Here is a 27,646-nt window from a genome sequence, read left to right as displayed (position 1 = left end):
CATAATTAGGGCTTTTTGAGCAATTTTGTTTCTTTCAAAGATAAAAGCATAAGGTAGAAAAGATGTCATAATCTGCAAATGGCTTCACTGTACACTAACTGGGACACATATACACTATTTTAAGGCATATATTAGGTTGCACATCACAGTTCTGGCTGACCGATATGGAACAACTAATCTAATTGTTCCATTTCTGGGCTGGGGCTATTTTAGTTGGAAAAAAGCTTTTGTGTATCTGTGATTTGTGGAGGGGGAATAAAGTCACGGTCATCAACTTAAGTAGGACAGATTTAGCCAAGATATAAGATCCACCAATCACTCAGCAAATACTTGCTGAGCACTTGCTTGGTGTCCCACATTGGGTGAGTGACCAGCAGCTCAGAGATGAGGCACTGGGCGTAACCACACCGTGCACATGAGAGAGCAATCAAGGTCAAAACAAATGCACAGAGTGCTTTCCATCACCCCAGTAACCAATTCACAGTTGGGGTTATGGGGCCAGTGACCTCAGGTTCTTTGGGGATTTAACCAAATAAGTTCTTTAGAATATTCTGGGTTTTGTAATGTGGCCTCCAAACCAGTGGTAAGATACGCAGACAGATGGTGCCACACAGCTCCCTCCTGACCCACCCAGCTGAGCAAGCTCATGAAGATAAGTTATTACAAGGAAGCTTAGCAAGAACATACGCTCAGTAAAATGACTCAAGATCTTTCTACAGCCAGCAGCCTGGGAAGAATTAAATCACTCTGCTAAATCCATCCAGTCTGAGGTGCACCAGGAACTGCTTTTAGCATCTTTAATTCGGCAGAAAGGGAAAAAATACATATATCTGGGTTTTGCTGAAATCAACGAAGATCAGAAGTGGTGAGCTTCCAGCAGCTCACCCATGCTACTAAGACAGAAACGGCAGGACAAAGCCTGCAGTCTGGGCTTGCTGTGGCTGGCTGCATTTGCAGCCCTGCCAGGGCCTCAGGCCCCAACGCCTTGCCCCTGCCTCCTGTCTTTCCTGGGGCTGTGACGAGGAAAGTCCAAGGCAAGTTGAGGATTGCTAAGTGCAAGAATAATTCAAGAACGCTGTGAGGTGTTTGGGCCCACAAATTCTGCCTAAGCCACATAGGTCTCAATGTTTTTTTTCAAAACCAATGACAAAAGGTTTGTCCTGTTAAAGGAATCCACCAGCCTGCTCTGATCCTCAGATTAAAAAAAAACAAAAACCCACAGCATGTCCCCACCTGCCCCACCATCTGCCCATTCTTACACAGGGTAGTCTATCCGCTGGCGTCGGGTGGCCTCCAGCTCACGGTTCCGAAACCTCGGCAACGTCTTCACAATGCCTGTGTTCTCTCCACTGGAGGCATAGAGAAAGCCCAGGAGGGTGACCGCGTCTGCGAACAACAAGACACTGGCCTTTCAATGATCTGTGGAAAAGCACTGCTCCCCAAATCGCATTCCTCCCGGAACCCTCTGCTGAGGTCCCTTCCAACACTGAAAGGACTCGGTGTGCAGATCTTACCAAGATACAGAATGCATGCGTCTGCCAGGCACCCCGGCTGAGCCCTTTCCAGGGCCATCCCCATTCAGTTTTTTTTTTTTTAATCTTTAGAGGGGAAGGGAAGGAGAGAAGGAGAGAAACATCAATGTATGGTTGCCTCTCGTGAGTCCCCTGCTGGGAACTGGCCTGCAGCCCAGGCATGTGCCCTGACTGGGAATCGAACCGCGGTCGTGTGGTTCGCAGGCCCACACTCAATCCACTGAGCTACGCCAGCCAGGACCTTCCCATTCGTTTTCATAGCAACCCCATAAGGTAGATTCTGTTATTCGTCCCTACAAAGAAGTGTGAGATGTGGAGAGGGAAAGCAACTCGCCTAAGGTCACCCAGCTAATAAGTGGTAGAGCCCGCGGGCACGGGTCGAGCTCCCCTTCTCGGTGCCCAACCATTTTCCACGCTGCCTTCCAACGTTCAGAAAAGCATTTTGAACTTGTGTCATGAGGGTAAGCAAACCCTGGAGTAGCACGCACCACGGTCCACGCTGCTGCAAAACAGTGCCTGAATGTAAAAATGTACACAAATTCATCTCATCCTCACTATTATCCCCGGCTTCCAGATGAAGACATGTAAGGACAGCTTCCAAAATAAGAACTAATATTTACTTAATATTTAGACTGTGCCCAGGCAGTATGCTAAGCACATTTCAGGAAAAAAAATCTCATTTAATTTCACCACAATCTAAAAGATGGGGGTCTATTATTATCCCCACTTCATAGATGAAAAAAACTAAGTTTTAGAGGAGGTTGTATAATAAGAGGAAGAGCTTGGGTTCAAACTCAAGCAGTTTGGCTTCAGAATCCATGCTCTTAAAATTGCAGGGCTTTTTCTTCTTCTGTGTAGACTTTCCTAATATACTCAACACCATATTTAGTATATGCAAATATTACCAACCATACTCCTTAAAATTAGAGAGAGAGCTTTCCATTTTACTTTGCAAATGTGGGAGAATTCTGTGGCTCCAGGAAAGAGGGTGTCCCTAACAAATTTTAAAGGGAGAACAGTTATTTCATCTATGTTTAATACCTATTGCATTAAACAAGGCTAACGTCAATTTCTTATTTCCTACGTCTCCCTCCCCTCAAAGAGAAAGGAATTCACTGAACTCAACCTAGTAATAAAAATCACTTTTCTCTTTCTTTAAAATGCTCCTTGGTTGCCCAGGCTTGTGTGGCACAGTGGACTGAATGCTGGCCTGTGAACCAAAGGATCACCTGTTTGATTCCTAGTCAGGGCACATGCCAGGGTCCTGGGCCAGGTCCCCAGTAGGGAGCATGTGAGAGGCAACCATACATTGATGTTTCTCTCTCTGTCTTTCTCTCTCCCTTCTCCTCTAAAAATAAAACTATATAATCTTAAAAAACATTTTTTACATGCTCCTCGGTTTAAATGTCCACGCCTAAATGGCAGAAACAATCTATTTCCCTGGGCTCCTTGGAGACGGAAGGGTTGGTTTCTATGCAGGTTACCAAGAGCCACTAAGGTATAAATTATGGGAGGCTCAGCCTGGGGTGCTGAAGGCCCCAGCTCTCGTTTCTCTATGAGAAAAAAAATACTTTATTATAGAGAGAGGTACCTCTGGTTCATTATCACTTAGAAATTGGAGGAGCAAAGTTTTTATAATCTCAGACTTTGGTGTGTATAGTGAATAGAATTAAGTGAGCCAAATGTCCCCAGTGCCCACAAATCTACCTGTTTTGTTATGTAGAGATGCATTCGAAACCCCAAAGGGCGGAGTTATCCCTTCCAACAGAAACACTTCAAAACTTTTTTTCTTTATACCTTGAGCCCAGTTGGGGTACATTGGACTTGCTGGCCTGTAATGGGCGTGAGGAGGGAGGGCTGCAAATGATGGTACAGCAGGTGTGTCTTTGGAATCCGGAAGGAAAACAAAACCGCCGAGAGGCTGAGATCAGCCCTCCACAGTGTTGAGTGGAGCAGGCCGGATGAGATGGCCTCGGCAGCGCCCAGCCTTCCCGGGAGGCCCGCTGCCAGTGAGTGGCATTGAGTTATCCCGTGTGTATCAGAAGCGGTTATCAGAACGAGCAGGATTCGATGCTCCCTGACCTGACTCCTGGAAAGGGAGGAGTCCTTCACAAAGGAGACTTCCAAAGGGAAAGGAAGGAAAAGTGAGTGCTGGCGAGCCTCTCCCTTCTTTGGGGATCAAAAGTAAAGCAGGCTGAGCAGGAGAACTCGCAGCAAAGGAGAGTGGAGGGAGAACCCAAATACCTAAAATCGTTTTACAAGGACATAGACCCTTCCGTCACGGACAAAACCAAAGTGATGGTGGTTTTCCTGTAAATTCTGTAGCTTCAAGAGTTCTATGTTTGGGAGTTCTATTGCAATTGTCCCTCACTACTACGGTTTTTACAGTTAATTAGAAATAATTAATGAAAATGAAATTTTATGGGAGGAAAAGGACTTCCGAATTCATCTAGCCTGGGAAAACATAGAGCTTATTTTCTAGTAACTGACTGTGGCTGCCCGGAGTGCTGTAATTTGGTAGCAATGGCTCTCCCAGGCACTGGAATGGGGAACATCAACCAGTGTCGGTCACCAGGAAAGAAGTCACAGGCAGGCCCTGACTGGTGTGGTTCTGTTGGTGGGGCATCATTCTGCAAAGAAAAAGGCCTCTGGTTCAATTCCCAGTCAGGGAACATGCCTGGGTTGCGGGTTCAGTCCTGGTTGGGGCATGTGTGAAAGGCAAGCAATAGATACTTCTCTCTCACATTGATGTTTCTCTCTCTTTTTCTCCCTCCCTTCAACAAAATCTAAAAAAAAAAATGAATTCACAGGCAGGAAACCTAAGGTCCAAAGAGGTAAATGTAAACTGGCTTGCCCAATTTCCTCCAGAATATACTCTCCAGAGAGCAGGGACATTACTTATTGTCCATTCCCAAAGCCCAGAACAGTGCCCGGCACTCGAGAGAGGCTCCAGAAAGATTTAGTGAGTGAGTGAATGAATAAACTCACAAATGAGTATCGTTGTGGCCAAGTCAGGATCTGAACCTCTCTTCGGCCCAACCCGTCCTACAATTCCATAACATGCCTGTGCTATCTAGGCCAAATGATAGTCTTTCCAGTCCTTCCCTTAAGTCCGTTTCTTCGGCCTTTCCAGAATGAGGAAGTTAGATAAGAAAAAGGCATCATTATGGCATAAACATAAAATGCCAGGGAAAAAGTTCAGGTTCTGCTCTCACACCCCTGAGCGTTTTGTTTTATTTCCTCCACTTTTGGAGCAAGAATTGGCATTAGATATCATGCAGCGCAAGCTCTTTTCTTTGGAGACAAGAGAAGTGTTAAGTGTCGTTGAAGGTTCTATAGCTAATAATAGACCCGGGTATGACTCCAACTGGGACTCCCTCTGTGGACCAATGGGCTTTTTCTTAAACCTCATCACCCGTCTCAAGGCTTCCCTGAGGGCTAGGGCAGGTATCCACTGGGCATGCCCCTGTGACGCCACACTGCTTGTTAAAAACCAAAATACGCCCACATTGGTTAGATGATTGGTGCGGCCTTGGACCTCCAGGGCACCGCCCACCGCCCACCACCCACCCTAGCGGAGCACTAGGGCTAGCACTTGGGGACACTGACGGAGTCTCACCCCCCCACCCCTACCCCTTTCTGGTTGTTAGGTACTTTGAACATCACCCTTGAGTGACATGGCTGGGAGGGTTCCACAGCCCACTGTCCAGTTCAGCAGAGGGGTCAGAGCCGTGACACAGACCTGCTCTGCGTAAGGGCCGGTTTCCACGTCATCAAGCCCCACTCCGACGTGCGTCAAACGCTTCGCGATAATGTAGCTGAGATCCTCAACCCATTTGCGGAGAAGTTAGACATAGTCTTATTGCAAGGAATAACTGTGACTATAAATCTATAAACAGAACCCAGAGGACAATATGCTCAGATTTTCCAACCTGGAGAAGGAACGCTGGAGCGCAGGCAACTCAATATGTTTTCCAAACACAGAACATTAAAAAGACCATGGTGATCGGGGGTTTTATTTTCCTTAAAGCCACAGGCTGAGAACAAACACTGTCCTACCTAGTAAGCAGGATCCAGGATAGAACTTCCCCCTAAAAGGTGCCAGGCAGGCAAGTGAGCGACTAAGACAGTCTGCAAAATATTCAGGATGAGGAGTCTTAGGAATAAAATAACTCCACTCCCAGTACTTTCTCCTCTAGACATACCTACATGTGTGTACCAAGACACGTGTATAAGGGTGTGAGGGGAAACCTTGATGTGAATGGTAAAGGACTAAAAATGACCTGCACGGCCATCATCAGGATACGAGTTACGCGATGGACGGTCGGGCAGGGGAATGCTAAGCGGCCATCTACCTACTGGCGAAAGGAGTGAGGTTGTGCAGCACGTACTGATACAGAAGAGTCTCTGCTGTGCTGTGAAGGAGTGTGGGACGGAGCTTACAGTGCTCTTCCCGTGTGCATGTGCGGAGAAGGGCCGCCGACGTAACCTTTACAGGTGCAGAGAAACTTCCGGAAGGAGACACAAGAAACGAGTGTTACTGAGTGTGCCTCCAGGAATGGCGCTGGAAGAGTATGGTGGGGTGTGGGAGGCAACAAACCCTTTTACACTCTCTGAGGTGTTTAAATCAGGAACACGTATTACTGTTCTGGCTAAAAGAGAGGAGAGCAGCATTCTCCGGCATTCTGTGCAGAATGGAGATGCTGCCATGGATGTTCACCTGCTTCTAAGAGAAAGAAGCTTCAACTTAAAAAAAAGGGGGTATCTCTTCTCATTTAGAACCTGCGTTAGGACTGTATTCGCATATTTCAGTTCAAGACTGAAACAGCAAAGTCGACGGAATCAGGAAGCCCGGACTCCAGTTAAACAAGCAGAGCGAGCGCAGGCTTCCCCTCCGTAGAGAGAAGATGAGAAGCAATACCCTTCCCCATGGGCACACTACGAGGATTAAATGAGACAATGTGCATGGGGAAAAGGGTTCTGAAGATCACAAAGGGCAAGGCAGAGACGAGACATTAATTAGTGTTCTTACAGAAAAATTCAGACTATGTGATTAACTGGGGGGAAAAGGAACTAAGACTTTTTTTTTTCTAAAAGTACCAAATACATGGTTCTTATAATAACAAAAAGTATCGTCATGTCATTGATTTGAATAGTCCTGCTGCATAAACGGATATTTTCACAAAGACAGTAATCTGGCTTCAATATTTGACTTGATCTTCTTAGTTTGTTATAATGGAATTTTGTTCTAAGAAATCATTCTTCCAATGCAATAGATCTCCAGATGAGAATACATTTTCAGTGAAAGGAGAAGAGAGAGGAGAAGAAGGAAACTGCCACGTTCCCCGGGTTCTGAACTAGGAGGAAAGGTTAGGAAAACGCTCCGAGGGAAACACTAGGGCAGAATGTTTAACACCCCTCGGTGAGCCCGCACCCGCCTTTCTAGTCTGATTTCCCGACTCGCCCAACCCCCACTTGGGATTCCAACTGAAAAATGCACAGCTCGGGTGCCGCTCGTCTACATGTCCACCCCGCGGTGGACACTGGGGACAGATCCCCATGGCTCTCTTCCTAGGCACAGACGCAGCCTCAGAATCCTTCCCAACACCACACTCGAGGGGGCCACATCACACCCACCACTCTGGGTCCACAGGCAAGACGAACCCTCTTTGCCAGCCCCCACATCGATGGAGCCCCCATCAGGCGGCATCTCATCCTCTGTGTGCCGTGGCTCGTGCTTCCCCTTCTGCCTGGATGCCCTTCCCTCCGTTCCTTTTCTGACTATGAAAACTCTACTCATCCGTCAAGTCTCTGTTCTAATGCCACCTCCTCTGTGAAGAAGTCTAGCAAATCACTGAACACATAACGACTACTCAATAACTGTTATTCAATGAACTAATGAATTAAATTAATAGTCCAATGGCATCACCCAACAGTGTAGACTAATAGTTAAGTGTGGCATCTGGGAACCAAACTACTTGGGTTCAAACCCCGGCTCCATCATGGACAGCTGTGTGACCTTAGACAAGCTACACTACCTCTCTGAGTCAGTTTCCTCTTCTGTAAATATGACCTAGAACACCAGGCAAATCTAAATTAGATACCCACTGAAAGCACTTCGCACAGTGCCTGGCAGTAATGGAAAGTAACTGTTTGTACTGGTAGCTTTATTTACCTCTCGCATATCCTCCTAAACCGAGGGAAGGATCGTGAATGTCTGCATCTCTGAGTGTCCAGATTTAGTAAGGAAATTGGTACACAGTAGGTGCTCGAACAACCTTTGTTTAATTGAATTCAACATGACACACACCATATGGGGTGGTGGGTAACAATACAGGGCTGAGGCAACCAAAGGGGAGAGTTAATTTCTGACTGTGAGAAGAAAGGAAGGAAGGAAAGGAAGGGAGGGAGGGAGGGAGAGAGGGAGGGAGGGAGGTGCCTTGAGGGGGCATTGGGGAAGGGTTGAGATCGGAGCTGGCTACTGAGCATGGGCATGATTCTACCAGGAAGACAAGGCAGGTGGCAGTGGAGCGGGAGTCAGGGACGGCAGGTGACCCAGGTAAAAGGGCCTGGTGCAGCCAAAGCACAGGGGTGTGGAATCAAACTGATGAGACTCAGACTACAAGGGCAGGCGCACAGGATGAAGGTGAGCTCATGCGCAAAGGAGGCCCGCTGACCGGGTGGCTGCAGCCTTAGCCAGGACAGCCCAGATGGGCTCTACCTGGGAAACTGCAGAGAGAGAGAGAGAGAGAGCGAGCGAGCGCGAGCGAGCATGAGAGAGAGAGAGAGAGAGAGAGAGAGAGAGAGCGCGCCCCAGGGAAGGCACACAGCCACCGCCTACCCCCACTTGCTCCCTAACGATGCTGTCACAGTGTGATGGTCACACATAAGCATGAGACAGAAAAAGGCCCTTGCCCCTTGGCTAAGGGCATTCATTCCTCAGTCTCCTCCCTCAACTGACAAACAGTCACTGCACCCGGATGCGTGCAGGCGCTGTGCTGGGCGCTGTGCTAGGCACCGGAGCAGCACACACCAGGACCCTGGCCTTATGGAGCTTGTATTGTGAGGATGGAGACACTCAACCGGAAAAAAAATTAAATACAGTTCACAACAATGTTCAGCGGCACTAAGGCTATGAAGGAAAATGAAGGTGATAACGATGGGGCGGGGTGGCCGGCGTGGGGCTGCTGCCTCAGGTAAGGTGGTCCAGGCCGTTGTGCCCGATGAGGTGAGATTGGCACAGGGGTAGGAACGAGGGGTGAGAGGTGAGCCGAGGGGTGAGAGGTGAGCCGGGAGGAGAATCTCAGGAGGAGGGAGCAGGAACACAAACACCCCAAAGTGGGAATGAACTTGGGACGTTCAAGGAGACGCAAACAGGCTCCTGCGGCTAGATCAGGTGGGCCAGAGGAGCACAGCAGGAGACAGAGCCGGGCGGGGGACAGGGACAGATTCCACAGGCCACAGAAGGGACACGGGTTGACCTTTTGTAACTCCTGTGGGAGTAACTGCCCACGGGAGGTGATGTCGCCTGCTTGCTATGGCTGCTGTGTTGGCGGGACAGGGAGGCACAGCTGGGAGGCCACCTGCAGGCAGAGTGCAGAGACCACAGTGGCTTAGACCAGATGACAGCAACACACTCAGGGAGAGGTGACTGAACACGTGCACTAGTCTGGAGATGGAGGCAAGAGGAGTAGCCAGCCCCTCCCAGGAAGAGCAGTCTGTCCAGCCTGCAGTTACCGGTGGGTGGGTGATTTCATTCTCTCAGTGAGTTCACCCATGAGGCAGACGCCTGTGTGACCACAGCTAAGGCCTGGTCCCCTCCCCCAAGGAAACACACAGCAGTAAGTGGAGTTGCAGGTGTGGCGTGCCTGACCACCTATGGCCCATGCACCTGGAATGCAACAGGAACAGGTGCCAGGAATGTGGCAGAAACAGGAGCATCAGAGGGCAGGCGGCCGAGCCAGGGCACACATGTGTCCTGAGAGGCTGCCTACTTCTGACCGGAGTAGGTATGCACAGCAGCACTGGGCAAAAAGTCTGCTGCACTTCTACTGAAAATCAGACCCCCGGCCTGACCCGGGACAGGTGCGAGCAAAGGAGATACACGGCAGGGGTGTGTGTACGGACACACAGCCCTCCCCTCGGGAGCCGAGCCTCAGCCTTTGGCGCAGGGTCACTCAGGCCGCACCCACACCATCTCTGTGCACGAGGATTTTGGCCAGCTCTCTTCATAAAGGAAAAGGAAAAGGAAAGCAAATCAGGTGGCCCCTCAGTTCAGTTGCAGAGCCCTCATAGGACACCAGACACTTGACACTGAAAACGGCTGGCTGCAGGCTGCGACCAGACATGAAAGGCGCCCCCACGGCTCCCTACAGCCATCCTGTTGTTCTGACTCGACTCTGCTTCATCAAGAGTCCCTGCGAAGAACAAGCCAGAGGCCTGGCCCCTGTCCACCACACAGCCGATGACAAGAACAAAGGTCGCAGATGCTTTTCACGGAGCTGCTGCAGACGCTCTTTTGATTTGCCTTTTAAGGACAGGGAACAAGTCACAGCCACGCAGCGGAGCTGGTGTTGCGGTGACACAAAGCTCCCGGCCACCTTCAGCGACGATGACTCTCAGAAAACGTTTTCCTCCGCATTATGCTTGTATTACATTGGTTCTCACCCCAAAAGTAATGGCCTGAAGGTGGGGAGAAACACTCAGGCCCCGTGAACATGGGAAGGGACAAGACAAGAAAGAGAAGACATTGCAAGGGTAGGTTCAGGTGTCGCAAGAACTCGGCCAGTTCGTAAATGACTTCATCCGACAACTTCCAGCTTGCAGTTCAGCCGTTCTTTAACGAGGAATGTGACTCGGCCAGACATGAAATGGAATCATTAAGCCCTGACAAAATCGGAGGCAAAGCAAAACTGAGGCTATGTGCTTCCTCCTCCTGAACAAATTAGGCCCCCGTGTGTGGACGGCATTCCAGACGGACGCCCGCGCGGGCTTCTGCCTGGCAGAGGGAGGCCCAGCGATCACCGAAGTGTGTGCAGCTCGGCAATTTCAGACGTGTAATTACCCACCCCACCCCCACCCCAACGCGCACATGCAGGAAGGGAATTTGCCTTCTGCGTCTGGGTATCTCTTACTTAAAGCGCCACTCCAACATGGGACAAGCCAGACACCGAGCACGGCTACTGAAACAAAATGTGGGATGAAACCGGACAGAGCGCTAGGCACGCCCGGAAGTGCCTGTAAAGGCTGGTGGCCGCTGGCTGAAGCCTGCAGTCGAGCTGTGTGTCAGCTCCCCACGGGTGTCCCCGTTTTTGTGTCCCCGTTTTGGTGCCGTACTCACGGAAGACGAGCCGTCACGAGGGGACTCTGGGGGGAAGATAATGCAGGACTCGCTACCATTTTTGCAACTTCCTGTGAACCTATGATTATTTCAAAATAGTTTTTTTAATGCCAGATGTGTTGATTCTACCGTAAGTGGCTTCTGGCTGGCTATATAGTTTGTAGTTGCACAGGCTTTAAGTCCTCATTACATGTGGGGCTGTTGCAGGACTATTCAGAAAATACTCACTGGCAACGTTCTCTCATGACCTTAAGGCACCTTGCCCCAAGCCAGTCCCCTCGAAGATGAGGAGGTAGGTGTCAGGCCCTTCCGGGGGCAGGGTCTGCTGTGGCAAGCCCATGGATATCCTCCGCCCATCAAGCCTGCCTGGCGGTCAGACCGCAATCACTCTAGATCAAAGTGCCACCAGCCCCACCCCTAGTACAGAGGTTCTCAAACTTTAGGGTACATCAGTTGTGGGACTGTGGAAATGCTGATTCCAGGGCCCTGCTCCTACAGATCCCAACTGAGTAGTTAATGGATGGGGCCTGAGAATTTGCATTTGCAACAAGGGTCCTGGCTGAGTCTGCTGCCATGTGTCCCAGGGCCACATCTTGGGAAATGCCACCAGGGCTGGGTGGTTGCAGGGAGTGTGCCCAGAGCGGCTCCCCATTGTGGGGCAGGGAGAAGAGCCAGCAGGTGCTCAGCATCCACAGTGCAAGGTGCCCCCGGCACCGACGCAGAGATCTCCAGACCCCCTCTTCTAGGTGCGTATAACTCCACCCCCACTGCCTACGGGAGACTGATGAAGGAGCCAGGAGCCTCCCATAGGGCTCCCTCAGTGGCTGTGACCCCGTGGCACTGAGGATAAACTGCAGGGTTGGGACTCGGTCATCTATCATCAGGGCTACTTTTCACTGAGTGCTGACTGTGTGCTAAGCAAATTACATGTCATTCAGTTCTGACAACACCGCACTGAGGGAACTGTTGTTTGGTATTCCCATTTGACAGAGAGGGAAGCTGAGGCTCTGAGAGTGCCAAAATTACACGGTCAGACAGAAAGTACAAGAGCAGCAGTGGAAGGCGGGTCTGGTCGCCCAGGAAGCTATGCTGCCCTCACACTGACGTCGGAGGGATTTCTCAGGGGGGATGGGAGGAAGACTTTCCCACTGTTTCTTTCAGTGGCCTCCACGTGCCTTTGCAACTTAAAGCAGCCCAAATCTCTCACTGCAGGTCCCCCTCTCGTGGCCCCGCTGTCCCTCCCTTCAGTCCTGTCCTCTCTGACTCTTTCCCCTCTCCTCACCTTTTTACTTGTCCCTTCTCATCCCCAAAGTCCAAAATTACAAGCTCCATCTTCCTTATCTCCTCCACCGCTAATGTAAGCACATCGTCCTGCCCCTCTCTGACGGTGCAGGCTCTCTGGAGGAAGGAGAATTAGGGGCCTGGCCAGGCGAGTGACCTACCAGTTTCAAGAGGACACTGGGGGATCTTGTTTGCCTGCAGGTTCCAAATGTAATCCATGTTCCACTCAAGGCACACTTGGTGGTCTTTGAATGGGCGCTCAAAGGGAGGGACTGTCTTCAGCAGAGTGTAATTCTTTGCGACAGCATGCAGCAAGTTCTCGTCCCACTTCACGGGCACGCCGCCGCCCCGGTACGTGTGGGTGATCCAGGCGCGGAGAACCACCACGGACACGGAAATGGAGTGTCGGATGAAATAGTCATCTCTGTACACCATGATGCTCGGGAACTTCACCTGGACGAGGTGCGTCCTGCTGGTGTGAAGATGTTTCTCGTTCTTCCACCTTTTCTTGTACACAGGAATGCTACTTCTGAACTCAGATGAGACGACAGCTTCCAAACTGACGACACAGGGCTGAGAGCACAGATACTCGACAGAGACTTCGGAAATGTTGTGCACGTTCCCTTCAGCGACAGTGAAGTAGATGAAATCTTTGTAAGCCACGCTCTCCTCTGCTTCGGGCATCACCGCCGTCGTCTGAGAGGTCTGCCGGCCCCAAGACGGTACAAAATTCTAAAAAGAAAAAAACGTACATAGGAAGTTTTAAAATTACCATATTGCCCTGGCCAATGTGGCTCTGTCGGTTGGAGCGTCATCCTGTACACCAAAAGGTCGCGGGTTTGATTTCTCATTGGGGCACGTACCTGGGTTGTGGATTCAGTCCCTGGTCGAGGCAACCAATCAATGTTTCTCTCTCACATTGATGTTTCTCTCCCCCTCATCCTCCCTTCCCTTTTCTTTAAAAATCAATAGGCATGTCCTCAGGAAAGGATAAAAAATTATCATATTGCCCTGGCTGGTGTGGCTCAGTGGATTGAGTGCCAGCTTGGAAACCAAAAGGTCACGGGTGTGATTCCCAGTCAGGCCTGAGTCGCAGGCCAGGTCCCCAGGTGAGGGCGTGTGAGGGGCAGCTGATGTGTGTATCTCTCGTGCATCATTGTGTCTCCCCCTCTCTTTCTCCCTTCCTCTCTCTAAAAATAAATAAAATGTTTTTTAAAAATTATCACATTAATAGCTACATGAATCATGATTTTCCTGGGATAAGAAAAATCCACCTCCATAAAGTGGCAAATGTAGAAGATAAAGGGTGTGGAAACCACTACCGAACAATTGGAGAAAAACCAACACACACACACACAAATGGAGATTAGGCCACATTAACTCTCTCCCCAGACTCAGTAGCATCTGCTGATCAGAACGTGACTTTGAAACAATGTGGCAGTTGCTCCAGAGCTGGTTTCCAAATGGAGGAGCTAGTTCATAACAGAACCAGTCACAGTGAATCTGCCTTTGAGTGAAAGAGAGAACAATGCAGCTTCAGACATTTCCAAACTATTGTCCTGACTTCAAACGCCGCCGGAGAGCGGCCAAATCAGAGAGGGTGGGAGAGGAGGTCAAAGTGCACCCGAGAGGGAACATGACAGGGATGCCAGCCGGGCCTCATTTTCTCCGGTAAGTCCTGAGCCAAAACAAGCCTGCTCGATGGATGGACCAGCAGGAGGCTTCTGTTGCTCCAGATCGGGCACAGGCAGGCTGGGACCACAGACTGTGTGGTCTGGTTTTTTTGTCATGGATGGCGCAACCTGTGCCAAGAAAGATTTCATTTGCCTGTTTATTTATCTAGTTCTCTAAATGACCAAGTCACCTCCGTGTGGACATGGGTTCCAGAAAAAAATCTGTAAAGTCTGGTCGTGAAGTCAAGGCACTGTTCCGAGCATGACGTATGGGTGCTAAGAGAGCTCCTAAATCTGACTTTGTGATTCAGGCATCAAAGCACAGTCGCAAAAAGGTTACTTGGGACCACTGCACACCCGTGAGTATGGCTACTGTACCAACAGACAAACAAAATAACAAGTGTTGCAGAGGATGGAGAAAAGTGAACCCTGTGCACTGCTGGTGGGAATGAAAAACAGGCAACCGCTGTGGGAAATGGTACAGCGGTTCTGCAAAAAATTAAACAACAATTACCATATAATCAGCAACTCCACTTCTGGGTGTACTCTCCCCAAAAGCAGGGGCTCCAAGAGACATGCTCGTAGACGGACACCCATGTTCCGAGCAGCACCGTTCATAATAGCGGAGAGGGAGAACCAACCCAGAGCCCATCAGCGGAGAAATGGATAAACAGATGGGTCTGTACACACGACGGGACATCAGTCAGCCTTAAAAAGGAAGTTCTGACACACGCTACAACTGGATGAACTTTGAAGACACTCTCCTAACGGCAATAAGTTAGTCACAAAGAATAAATTCTGCATGATTCCACTTATGCGAGGTCCTGAGAGGAGTTACAGTCACAGACCCAGAAAGCAGCTCGGTGGTTGCCGGGAGCTGGGGGAAGGGGGGAAAGAGGAGCGACTGTTACCAGGCGCACAGTTTCGGTTTTGTGAGAGGAGAGAGCCTGGAGGCGGGGGTGATGGTCGCACAGCCCTGTGAATGCACTTTAATGTCACTGAGCTGTACACTGAGCATGGTTAAATGGTAAAATGTTACTCTAGAAATACTTTTACCCAACAAATTTTTTTTTGCAAAAGGTCACTGCCGTCTTCTCCAAAGAAGGGAGACATAAAGAATCCTTTCCTCCCCTCTGGTTTAGGAGAAGCCAAGGTTGCAAAGGCAGGGAGACGGGTACCCAGGAATTGGGTTCCCAAATGCCAGAACCTTTAACTAGAAACCAGCCCTGTGGGAGCACAGCCCCAGGTGAGAGTAACTCTGACTGGGGCACCGAGGACAGGTGCCATGGAAGGAACGGTATTTCACTTGGGCTTTGAGGGATGAAGAGAAGTTCTTTAAGTGGAAAAGCAAAGCAGAGACGCTGCAAGTGAACAGCCTCAGCAGGAGCAAGAAGGCAGGAAAATGCAGACCCACCGCGGGGGGGAAGCAAAGAGCTTGGTTTGGCCGGAGAATAGAAAGGAGATAAAATACGCGGAAGGACGTAAGAAGATGAGGTTGAAATAGGGCAGGTCCTGGTTCTGGAGGACACTGAATGCCCACCCACACAAGGCTGACTTTTACTCGCCTGACCGAGAGGAATCAACAAAAGTCCCTGTAAACAGGGATCGTGTTCCTGTTTCAAAGCACTGACAAAGTCAATGAGCAGTAAAGCTGAGGATCAAGAAAAGGAGCAAGCGACAGAGTTTACTGGTAAGTAAATCTGCACTCGCAGTAAGAGAAATGCCCATTGGAACTATCCTGAGACGCCGTCCTGAACCTGGCAGAGTCACAGACATCAAAAAGCCCGATAAACACGTGGTCCCAGCCAGAAGTAGGGAAGCACGGCCCCTGATGCCCTGCCGGCGGGAGTGGTCTCCACGATCAGGCAGTACCAGCAAACCTCTGTCCCAACGATTCCTCTTCTATGGCTCTACCCTACAAATATACTCGAATTTGTGCAAAGGCGGGTACATACAGCTTTTCACTGCAGCACTGGTTATAAGAGCAAAGGATGGAAAACTCAAATGCCTGCCGAGACGGGGCTGGGGAGATAAATCACCGTGTGTCTGCTCGTGGAGCCCAATACGGCGGCGGACACAAAGCAGCTCTTCATGCGGAGGCGATGGGAGGGCCGTCCAACCTCCACCCCCAAACTTCAGAGTTCAGAAGGACCCCTTGGGTTTAAAAAGAAGAAGAAATAGACACACATTTCCCTAAGTGCACAGAGCACTGGATGGCCACCTGGAGAAGGTAAGGTGACCAGGAGTCACAGTAAGAGAAAGACCTGCCCTAGCCATCCCTACTTAACTTTTGAATTTTGTACAACATAAATATGCCCCCAAAATGGGGCAGGGAGGGAAACCTCAGTCCTAAAAAAATAAGCAGGGAAAATACAGTTTCTCTACACCACAGAGGGAGAACAATGACCAGTGATAGGACACCCGGGGGAAGAAATACGTAAAGTCCAAACTGTCCACCCCCTCAGGGAGAGGTTGGATTGTTTCATGTCCTCATTTATACTTCCAAATTACAAGGGATGGGGGGGAGGAATATAAAATAATCTCCTATTTAGAAGTGGAGAGTGTTAGAGTGGATGAGCCCTGAGTGGTGAGCCAGCCCACCCCACGGTTCAGACAATGAAATGGCAACCAAGAGGGTGGCAGCCTCGAACACGCCCCAGCCGCTGCTGCAGCAGTAGCCGGCTCCAAAGCCCAGCTCCCCTCCTCAGGCCCCGCTCCCAAGCTCCCCACCCGACAGCACACAGCAGCCAGACTGAAGACTTGCCATTTCGTGGCTGCCTGAGAACTGCAGGCTGACTCCCGCTTTCCCATGGGGAGAGCTGCACACAGCACTCGTCCACGAGCAGAGGTCTATTCACTCGGCAGATGTGCCGAGGTGTGGACTTCATCTCTAAAGGGGAATCCAGCTGGCTGCGCCCACGGCAGAGGTTCGCAGAAGCCAGAGAAGCTGGTGCTGGTGGAGGCTGGACCAGAGCTCGGCGGAAGGGCGGCGGGCACACCTTATTCTAAAAGCCTTGACGCCTCCCTTACTGGGTTTCACAGGAAGGAAACATTTGCTTAGTGAGTGAGACAACAGGGAGCAGAGTCCAGGGCGCACTGTGGCATCTCACATATCACATTGTGTTCTTTTTCCAAGAATGACTCAAAACCTCTTCCTCATTCTTTCCATGTACAGGATACCTTAAAAACTCACCGGGGCCCAGTTCTCCACTTTGATTTTTTTTTAATCATGTTTTTATTGCTGATGCTAGGAACGCCCGTGAAAACTGGGATGCTGGGGGAAAGGCTATTTGATTTCACTCGATTTCACTGCAAAGCGTGGTTCATAATCATCGTGTTCAATATTTTACATCTTAGTGCTAAAAATGCACCAGCCCGCTTCTCCACGTTAGTAAGCGCCGTGTGCTGAGCGTGGTCTCAGTTGGCTGGACGGCCCACCACCTTCCAGAACTCAGCTCCTCGTGGCAAAGGTTGGCAGGGACAGGAGGGAACGGAGAAGGCACAGGACACCTGACTGCACACCCTCCTCAAGGCCTTCACTTGAAATTGTTTGAAAGGAACCCCCATAGGCTTATATGAAGGTTATTTTATTTTCCCCTGCTTCAAAGTGCAGTAAAAGTAAACCTAAGTTTACGCGCTCTATTTATATGCAATCCGATCCGGTGGCCAGGAGGCCCGTTAAGCACTCGGAACATGGCTGGCCCACACTGAGGTGTGTTGAAAGTGTAAAATACGCACTGGACTTCACAAACTATATAACAAAAGATGGGGAGAATCTCATTAATGATTTTTATACCAAGTACATGCTGAAATGATATCAGGATTCAGCGAGTTAAGTAAAACATATTAGTAACATTAATTCCACCTTTTTCAGTATACTTTTTTTTACGTTGCTATAAGAAAGTTTGAAATTGCATACGTGGCTTGCATTTGCGGCTCACACCAAGTTTCTATGGGACGGCACTGTTCCAGACTTGAGGTCAGCCGTTCTCCTGTAAAAAGGAACTGCGTGGTGAAGGTTTCGGGTTTTGGGGCCACTTGGCGTCCATCACAACTGCTCACCCCGGCTGTGGCATCGAGGGGAGCCGCCCACAGCTCGTGAGTGGCTGAGCTTGGTTGTCGCCCGGTACAACTTTGCTTACCTACAAAAACAGGCAGCTGGCCCGTTGGACTGGCCCGTTGGACTGGCCACAGTCTGCCCACCACCGTTCTAGCTTTTCAAACTTTTGTTCTCTCTTCGAGAGAGTTTTGAAGAACAAAAGTGACCGAAGGCACACTTTTTCAAGGAATGATCATACAGGAGAAATGAGATGAATGACCCAATTAGGTCTAATCTCAAACATGCACAGTTGATGGGGCTTGATTTGTTATTTTGCTAAGCTTCCCTGGTGGTGGTGACGACATCTTGCTATTGTTTCTTTCCAGAAAGATCTAAGCAGGATGAGAAACTAGATCTCCATGAGATCTAATTGCCTGGACTGAGAAAGATGATTTGAGAAGTGGGAGAAACACGAGTGGCAGCTAGGGTGGGAGGGAAAAGAGACCCCAAGGGCTGGGCAGCGTTTTCTGAGCGTGACAGGTGTCCTGGCCCCAAGGAAGCTGGCTGGTCGAAACCCCTGGAGAAGGCGCGGCCAGCTGCGGTCCTTTGGGCGCCTATGCCGTGTAGTTGGCATCTCGTGGTTGGCGCCGAGCCAGTGGGCAGCTGCTTCACTGTGAGTTGTGGCTACCTCTGTTATGTACAAAACCAACATCGATTATCAACACATCACACTCTAAATATTGATTAAGCTGAAGCTGACTTCCTGGATCAAATCATGTGTGTGGTTGTGAGCTGTTTCCTGCCAGGAAAACAAGGCAATTAACCTGAAGAGTTACAGCTACAGGCATGACACCGGTCCAGCCTTCATAGGTATTTTCACATGCCGGGTTGCATTAACATAAGCTAAAAATCACCCAAACATTCCTTTGTTTACAAATTATGAGGTCAGCATCCATGGCATAGTCACTGCTAGGTCTCTGGATTGGCACACAGGTTTTTGGTGTTTGTTGCTGAAATGAAGTACTGGGCATGGGCAGTTCTACCAGGTACCCTAGTGGTCCTGCATATAAACCAAAGGATTTGATCCAACAGCGAGTCCCCCTAACACTCTTTCCTGACATTCACAACTTCTTCTGTGGGGGGCAGGGGGGCCTCGCCAATTCTCTATTTTCCACTCAGCCTCATCAATCTCCTTTGGAAAAGCCCTTTCCTGAGGGCATCTCGCTGGGCCCCTGGCGGTCAGAGCTGAGGTGGGGGACCGTGAGTGAGGTCAGGGAAGGTAGCACTCGGGCCCCCACCACGCCCACATGGGGTGGGCTTCTCCCCGGTGTCCAGTCCCTCCAGACCTTCAGACAACCACCCTACCTTCTAGAACTTTTTCATTTCTCCACACCAAAAACACAAAGTAAATCTTCAAAATGTCTTCCCCCTCCACCCCCACTGGACTGCTGTTCATCTGGCAAGTCCATTTATGTTAATGGGATAACGATAAAATGCTACAGTGATGCCACATCCAGGCATTTCTATGCCAGCTCGGTGGAGACAATGCCTTAGGTGCAAAGGCCAAATGCACTGCAGCTGTAAGCAAGGCATCTGAGGGGGAGGGCGACCTTTCTGTGGCCCTCAAGTTACACCCTTTAGGCAGACGCGTAGATGCGTCAGAAGCTCCTGATCTGCTCTGCACACAGTGGGGCTGAGCTCTGAGAGATGGCCGGGCCCTCGAACATCTGTTTCGCCCAGAAGCCAGCCCTAATCAAAGTTGAGTCTGACAGCATCACACACAGTCACAAAACACAGATGCCTTTGTCTTTGTGTAATTGGGTACTTAGTGAAATTTTTTATGACAGAAAGAAATGGGTCAGTTAATGCGTGTTCATGAAAAAAGACCCAAAACTGAAGCTCTCAATGCATTCCATTCAGCCTGGGAATTGAGAGACAAATGAATTTAGATATTTTGCAGATGGAGGGAAAAAAACCTATCAATACTGCCTAAACTTCTTTCAGGATGACTGCATCTGATTCCTTTAAACAAAATCAATAAGAAACTCTATACCCTCCTTTATTCTTAAGAGTTGAGAGAAACTTGGCTCTTTTCTCTACAGGATCCTCTGTGATCTAAGGAAGAGACAGAGACTGAACAATCTTAAATCATTCACATCTTACTGTGGGAAGTTCATTCACACTTACACATGTACGTCTGGTACACAAACCTCAAATCACCGACTGTTCTCACTCCTGCCCATTCTGCCCCATTCGTCCCCTCCAAAACCTTGGCTCATGAGGTCTTTCCCACCAAGGTGGCTGGATCAAACTTTCCACAGGGCAAAAGGGTAATTGGATTGGCTTAAAAGGCCCACTTTTCCAATTTCTGCTGACTAGAAATAAGCAAAAATTTTGTTTACGTCAACAAAGCATGCAATTAAGCAGAATGGGCGATGATGTCAATACAGACTTTCGAAAATCGAGATCTGCCTTGGGAAACATTTCCGAGTCACCAAGTACGCCTTCCCAGACCTGAGAGCTGGCTAGGGACACACTATCACAGTGACGATCAATACTCCTACTGAGCGGGATCCTCTCCCCTCTTTAATGTGGTTTGATATGCTATTTCTTTTGAACTCAAATCATATCAGGCTAACTATGGTTTAGACTGGTTTGGTTTCTGTGAGTAGCTCTTGTGTGCTGGGCATTGGGGCGGGTGTGGTGGTCCCCACTCAGGTTTAACCTCGTCCTGTCACACACAACTTCATCGAATGTCTCCCTTCAAACCTAATCCTCACAACAGCCCTGGGAGGGACAGAGAATTCCAGCTGAGGAAACGAAATGGATTTAGAGAGGGTGAGTAACTTGCCCAAGGTCAACCAGCAGAAGCAGAAATTCAAATCCACATCTGCTAACTCCAAAGTCAGCCACGGTGTTCCTCTTGCCTCCCAGAAACACCCCAAAGGACACCCTCGACTCACGTGCTGACCGCTACACCTTCAGCACCTTCTGGCTCCGGGTGAGGGAGTCTCGAGGCTTTCCTCACTCCCATCTTGAAAGGGGGTGGGGTGGCTAAAATTCTACAGGGTCACTATGCCTGTGTCTGGGGAGGGAAGATGTTTCCACAAACATACACACCACACCCAGCCACCTCCCCAGCTCTTTCTGGGGTGAGGATGGGAGTCAGGAGCTGCCAGGTCAGAGAACCTTCACGGCCATTCCTCACATGCTGCATAGCCCTCCTGCCCCTCAGTTCCTTTCTCAGGGGAACAGGATGCGCCAAGGAACAGGGTAACTGAATCCACTGTAGGTTCGTTACGGGCTACTTGAGTCTATCCATCTTCTCCATGAAATACCTCAGTTCTCCGTGTCTTCCGGTCAGCCAATGACTGCACTTTTACCAACAAGACCAGAAGGGCTAGAAGGCAAGAGGCAAATGCCATCGCTTGGGAGATTTTAGGAACTCTGGTCAGGATGAGCGTGGCAGCTGGTGGTTGACATGAAGTCCAAGGGTGGTCTCTGCATTTCAGACTGTTCACGACGACCCTCGCACAAGCTGGACAACGGAGGCTCCTTCCCTCCGCTTCGCTCTTCCAGGCCCTGTGTGACACGCATGGCTACTTCTAGAGAGATAACCAATGGCCAGCACAGAGACTGGGACACAAGACTGTTACTGCACCACCTGCCAATGACCCTCGTGGACATCTGCACTGCTGATGTCCTCTTATTTCTTTGTCCATCGTTGTCTAACGAGGGCTAACGTCTACAGCTGACCCATGGTAACACTAGATGGTGTGAGATTTGTTGTCTCATTTAAGAAAAAAATTTTATCTTTGAGACCAGCGCTCAGGAGGGACAAAAATTGCCTTCTACGAGTGCCATTGTCACAGATGGGGCTGGAGAAGCCTCAGGGCATTCTGGCCAAGTCTGGAGGAAGGTAAGAGTTAATGATGTAAGAGACTGGCAAGGAGGGCGGTCAGTTGGGCACAGCAAGTCCTGCGTGGACCATGCCACTCCGCACCAGTGAGCTCAGGGGAATCGATCTCATTGCCTTTTGCTTTTGAGGCCCTCACCCTCTCTGGGGAGGCTCTCTGCATCTTGACCTTGGTGACCTCAGAATTTTCTGGCAGCTGCTAGAACCAAGGATCATCTTTTCAGAAATCTGCTTGGCACCACTCCGTGACTTATCTTTCAGGCCTCGTCACAATTATTCATGCTTTGGCAGTATCCTAGCTACAGTCACAGTTCCATTCTTAGGCTGCGACTGAAGGTTACTCTGTCCCAGCCAATGGAGAAGGAGCCCATCGTCCCTGGACCCTGGCTCCAGGATGCATGCTTCCCACGAGGGCAGGGGCTTATAGGCATCTGTTCATAAAGCTGCTCTCGGAAAGCTCTGTGAACAAGGAGATCGGTGGGGACCACACAAATTGGGAATTGGTCCCCAAAACACAGAAAAGTGGCTTTGGAATAGATTCCCAGGCACACTCAGCTCTACACTTGGACACACATTCATACAAACTCAAGTGCTAAACTTCGCCAACCAGCTGCTTCTGGTCTGTATAAAGACCCGCTCTTATCTCTCCATCACGGATGGCAAATAATGTCCGGTTTAATCTTTCTCTTTAACATCCTGCTTCTATTCTGTGGCCTGTGCTTCCTGCTTTGTATATTTCAGGTTACTTTAGACATGACCTCACATCCTGGCCAATTGCACAGTAGCTGCTAATTGCAAAAGCTTTGCTAATGGCCCATGCATCTATGCATGAGGGGAATGGGTTACAAGAAGCAAAATCCGGAAGGCAATTGGCTAGCCTGACTGAGAACTGGGGCCCTGGAATAGGCAGATTTGGGTTTCAGGGGTGAGCTACCTGTGTGGCCCAGGACAACTCGCTTATCCTCTCTGAGCCTCAGGAGAATCATGATAGCTCCTGCCTCAGACAGTCATTGCTAAAGTTAATATTAGATACTGCATATAAACAACTTAGCACTATTATGATCGCTGTTATGATTTAGCCTTCCAAATTATGGGACAACTTTCTTCCTCTAGGGTCTGTCTACATATTCCTGAGATCCTAGCTACTCTGCTCAACCTCTACCCTCCACTTGCCTGCCCCCCCCCCTCGCCCCTCCACAGACTGATCACACTTCCTCTGGGAAGAACTCCTTGATGAGCAGAATGCATGCAATTATCATTTTCTTCTTGGCTGTTTCATGTTTTTCAGACAGATGTTTACAATTCCCCCAATTCACAGGCCAAACCTCTCCAAGGTCAACGAAGCCTTCCTTACCTGTTGTCAGCACCTCGGGTAGCACATACCTCTGGAGCAAAATCCCTAGCAAGTGGCTAGACCTTGGTGGGGTAGGGGTTGGGGGTAGGCCCACCTTCCAAGTCACACTTTTGCTTCCTTGGGTTTTGCAAAAGCTTCTCATTCCGTTGGAAAACGGCTTTCCTGGCTGTGGAAGCTTTTTTTACAGCAGCATCCCTGAAGTCCCTCTGAAGGGAGCACACAGAGTCAGGAGGCACTGACATTTCCCTCTCTGTGTTGGTTCCAACACCCATCTCGTCCTTCTGCCAAGGCATCCATCCATGCTCCAGTTATTCCCCACACGGCAGTATTCTCTATACCCTCCCTTTCTGGAGCCCGACCTCACTCCTCCCTACCTCAGTCCAGTCTGCCCCACAGCGTCATTTCCCCCTCTCTGTCACGTTCTCCCAGACCCCCTTGGTCCACACAGAACTCTAATACCCGGTGCACCATCTGTCTCTGTCCCCACCGACCAGGAGGCCTCTAGGCTCTGCTCTGGTTACTCTGATTTGTTGGAATTGTCCATAAGTGGTCTCTTTTTGCCAGGTGTGAAGATGTCCACGTGGAACTTTCCAGACTACCTGTACATCAATGTTTTACCCAATACCCTACTCCATCATTTCTGCCTCTGTGGGTATCCAGGGCCTTGTGGACAGGGTGCCTCTGTTTAAACTGGAAGCCTGTCGTCTCTTACGGCAGTTTTATGTACAAGCCTGTGTGCTGTAACCCTGTGATGTAAATATTAAATAATAACATCTCTTGGGTGAAAAAAACTCATTCAGGTTAACCGGCACCTTCTTATGAAAAATATGAAGTAAATCCAACCACAGAATTTGGGACTGGATAATTTGAAAATACAAAGAAAAGCACAGATCACTCAACAGGTAGATGCAAAAGCAGAAATACAACTTGCCTTTTCACACTCCCTCCCCTGCTTCAAAGAAATGAAACACCCGAGAAGTCAAGAATGTTCAAAGAAACTTGCCCGGTGGCAAATTTCCCTGGAACCAAATTCCAAGTCCCGCAGTGTCTCCTAAGCAGTTTCGAGCTCCCAAGAAGACTCTGAATGATGACAATACCACATAAATGCAAATAATTCTGGACAATGACACTGCTCCATTTTTTTCACATTCTGTGAATTTCCTATTACATCAGTTTCATGATTCAGCATTTTTCTATTTCATTTATGTGCAGTAATATGTGGCGAGATAACCCGAGGGCTCTGCAGGATCCTGGAACATAAGGTAGGCTGGACAGGGAGGGCGTCGCCTTCTGTAAATTTACTGTTGTTTAGAACTCAAGGCATAAGGAAGAAAAGCCATCAAAGGAATGGAGAGGTATTTCCTCCACTTTGTTCCGAGGATCTAAGTGACTCTGCTATTTTAAATGAGTTGGTCTTGACAAATAGGTTACTGCCATTTAGTTGATGACTAAAAAACAGAAGCCAAGAAGTGCGAAAACTGTAACTGACACGCATTAACCCAAACGCATTCTCAGAAATGACAATGTTCGAGACGCAGCTAAAGTCACCACTCTGGCGGTAAGCGTGTTAAGAACGAGATTTCTTTCTGGCACCGGCAACTTGGCTAGAGTGGCCATGGAGGAGTTGAAGAGCTCTGGAAACAGGAGATGCAAAGCCAAGTGCATTGGCAGAAAAGGGTCGGGGTCACGAAGACAGGGAGGAAATTCGAAGGAGGGTCGAGGCGGGTGCCATTCGCGGGGAGAAAGAAGAGAAGTTAGGCGCGAGGAGAAAAGGGTCCTCGAGAAGACTGTAAGGGAAGCCCAGGACGGGAGAGAAGGGGCTGGAGAGGCGTGCGCGGCGGGGCGGGTTAGCAACTAGGCTTAGCGAAGATCCCAGGTGGAGTGGGGGACAGGCCGGGTCTTGAGGGGAGCCGGACTCAGGTCCGGAGCGAGTCTGGGAGCGAGACGAAGAGACTCGAAAGAGGACAAGCGCCGCAAGTCCGGTCCACGCACTGCTCTCTGCGCCTCCGGTACCCGTCCCAGGTGCCGGGAGCGCCCGGGGCACAGCAACCAGGAAGAGAGAAAACTAGCAACACCGCACCCACTCCGCTTAGTGGAGGTCCCCGGCCCCTCCACCCGCGTCCCCGGGGCCCCGCGCGGAAGGGAGGACCGGGGCAGGGTCCGGTGCTCACCAGGTAGCAGAGCAGGAACAGCGCGCAGGCAGGGCGGCTGCCGAGGTCCTGGGGGACGCCGCCGCTCGAGGGGGTCATGGCTACGGCCCGGGGACCGACCGCGGGCGGCAGGGCTTGTTGCTGCTGCTGCCGCGGCAGCCTGAGCCACGCGCCGCGCCGCTTCATGGCGGGGCCGCCCGGATCCGGGCCGGAACAGGTCACCTGGTGCAGGGACCGGCCCCCGCCCGAGGCGCCACCTTCCCGCCCGCCCCCGGCCGGGCCGGCCGCCGCGCGCGGGGCCACCTGCCGCCGCCGCTGTTGCCGGACCCGCCGCCACCACGGCCGCTGGAGCCGTCGCCGCCCCCGCAGCCCCGCGGTGCGCCGGCTCCTCCCCGCCTCCCAGTCCCCGTCCTCACCCTCCCCTCTGCTCCTAAGCCCAGCCCGCCTCTCGGCCGCTCCCTCCGGCCACCAGGATTCCACCCCTCCGGACCGCCGGCGCCCGAGCAGGTGGGGACTGACCCGGGTCCCGCCCTCCGGCCGCCGCCCCCCGCCCGGGTAGTCCTGCCCCGGGCCCGCCTCCCCTTTCCCTTTCTCTCCCCTCCTCCCCCGCCCCCCTTGCCCGCTCTTCCTTTTCGCGAGCCTCTCCCCTCCCTACGTTTCCCTTTTTTTCCTCCCCGCTCCTCCTCTCTCACCTCTCTTCTGATTCCCATCCTTTTTTTTCACTTTCTCCTTCTCTCCCTCCCAACCTCCTCCTATTCCTCCCTCCGGCATTTTCCCAGTCCCACCCACTCCTTTTGCGGGGCGCGCAGCCCAGTTCCCGCCGGTGCAATGGGTTTTGTTCGGCTGTGGGTTTTTTTTTTTTTGGCAAGGGCGCCATTCCCGCTGGGCGCCGGGCGAGTGTGCCCCCTGGAGTTCCGCCGCGCACCGACCCAGCTTCTAGCCCTTGGGGTGGATTTTGACCCCTGCCAACTCCACCTGTCCACCCGCAGGGGTGGGGCAGCCCTCCCGCTGGTTCATTATTAGCCCGGGTTGCGCCGCGCCCTGCCCGTTGGGTCGCGGCAGGTTCTGGATGTTTCCCGAGGGTTTTGTGCGGCGCTGCCGCCGCCCCAGTCGCCGCGCTCTTTGTTTTAATTGTCCAGAGCTTGGGCGCCCAAAGCGGATTGGTATTTAATTTGTATCCACGTGCCCCGGCTCCACTTTGGACGGAAAAGAAAATGAATTAATTAGGCCAGTTCAATTGTCCTCAAGCCCCGAATGAGTGGGGTGAGGCTCTTCAAGTGCACAAACAGCTTTAAAAAAAAAAATCCAAGCGCATCTTGGCTTTGGGGACGCGGGTTGGGACTGGCTGCTCGCTGAGCAGGGGGTGGTCGACAGGTCGCGCAACCCAAAGCCGGACCCCCCAGTCTAGACCCGCCCTGGCGCTTGGGGAAGGGCACCGCTGCACAGCGCCTCAGACGACTGCTTGGGCCCGTGGCTGCTGCCCGGAAACAGTAGGGCCGCCTTCGAAAGTTAGCAAAAGCTTCCCTTTGGCACTGGTGGGTTTGTGCGGGTTGGAACTAATGATAGACTGGGAGTCTGAGACGACACAGCCCTTTTTCTGTGGAGGTGCTACCACAGTAGGTCGTCACGCAAGGCGTTGCCAGAGGCGGGTGGTGAATATGAGATGCCAGGGCTGGGTTTGACCAGCTTCGGAATGCCCAGGGCCTGGGTACGCCCTCGGCCCTATCGCTACAGGCTTGGCCATACTCGGCTCCTCCGCTGAGTCATCCCTTAGTGTTTTTAGGTCACCCGAGGGCTGTGGCCCTGGGTCAGGCTCTTCTTGGCCCAGAGTCACTCACTGCAAGATGACACCTGCTATCAGAGGTTTCAGACTCCAGCCTGCATCGGAATCTCCCAGGGAGCTTGTGAACACACCTGTGGCTGGAGGACCTCGCTAAAATTTCTGAGTGGGTGGGTCCTGGGTGGGGCTTGAGAAGCTGCCTTCCTGACTTGCTCCCAGGTAACCCAGTGCTGCTGGTCCAAGGCCCCATTTTCAGAACCACCGGCCTATGGGAAAGGGTCGCTTCTGCTCCCCTCACACCTAGCAGTCACCCATGCAAGCGTTTGAGGATTCCCTTGTTTGACAGATGTCAGCACTGCCCTGTCCCATTTCCGCAGGCCCCGAGAATTCAAATGCTCCTGTGCAGTGTGGAAAACCGTTTGTTCACTCAAGTGCTGGAGGGGATAGAGGATGCAGTGACTTCAGCGGAGAGCACGCCTGTATTCTTCCTGTCCGGCCAAAATGGCAACGCTGCTTTTTAATGTATGGGGCACAAAAACTGTTGGCCAGTTCGGGAGAACAGGGCATCGCAATATCTGTGG

At 50.9% G+C, this 27,646-nt stretch overlaps 1 protein-coding gene across 1 annotated transcript in view; it reads right to left on the bottom strand.

Annotated features, from left to right (window-relative positions):
* The window catches only part of SEL1L3 (SEL1L family member 3), a 96,531-nt gene extending 70,970 nt beyond the window's left edge, over positions 1-25,561 (bottom strand). The window contains exons 1-3 of the mRNA XM_037044782.1: positions 25,307-25,561; positions 12,315-12,885; positions 1,260-1,386 (exon numbers count right to left, since the gene is read on the bottom strand). Of these exons, the coding sequence (XP_036900677.1) occupies positions 1,260-1,386; positions 12,315-12,885; positions 25,307-25,471 (863 nt within the window). The 5' untranslated portion in view covers positions 25,472-25,561. The remainder of the gene's footprint in view (positions 1-1,259; positions 1,387-12,314; positions 12,886-25,306) is intronic.
* Positions 25,562-27,646: the final 2,085 nt, after the last annotated feature.

This window comes from Sturnira hondurensis, unplaced genomic scaffold (assembly GCF_014824575.4).
Source record: "Sturnira hondurensis isolate 20B ecotype Veracruz unplaced genomic scaffold, ASM1482457v3 Scaffold0000780, whole genome shotgun sequence".
Classification (NCBI taxonomy): domain Eukaryota; kingdom Metazoa; phylum Chordata; class Mammalia; order Chiroptera; family Phyllostomidae; genus Sturnira; species Sturnira hondurensis.
Note: the sequence above shows the minus strand (reverse complement) of the source record. Positions and strands in the feature narration are given on the sequence as shown.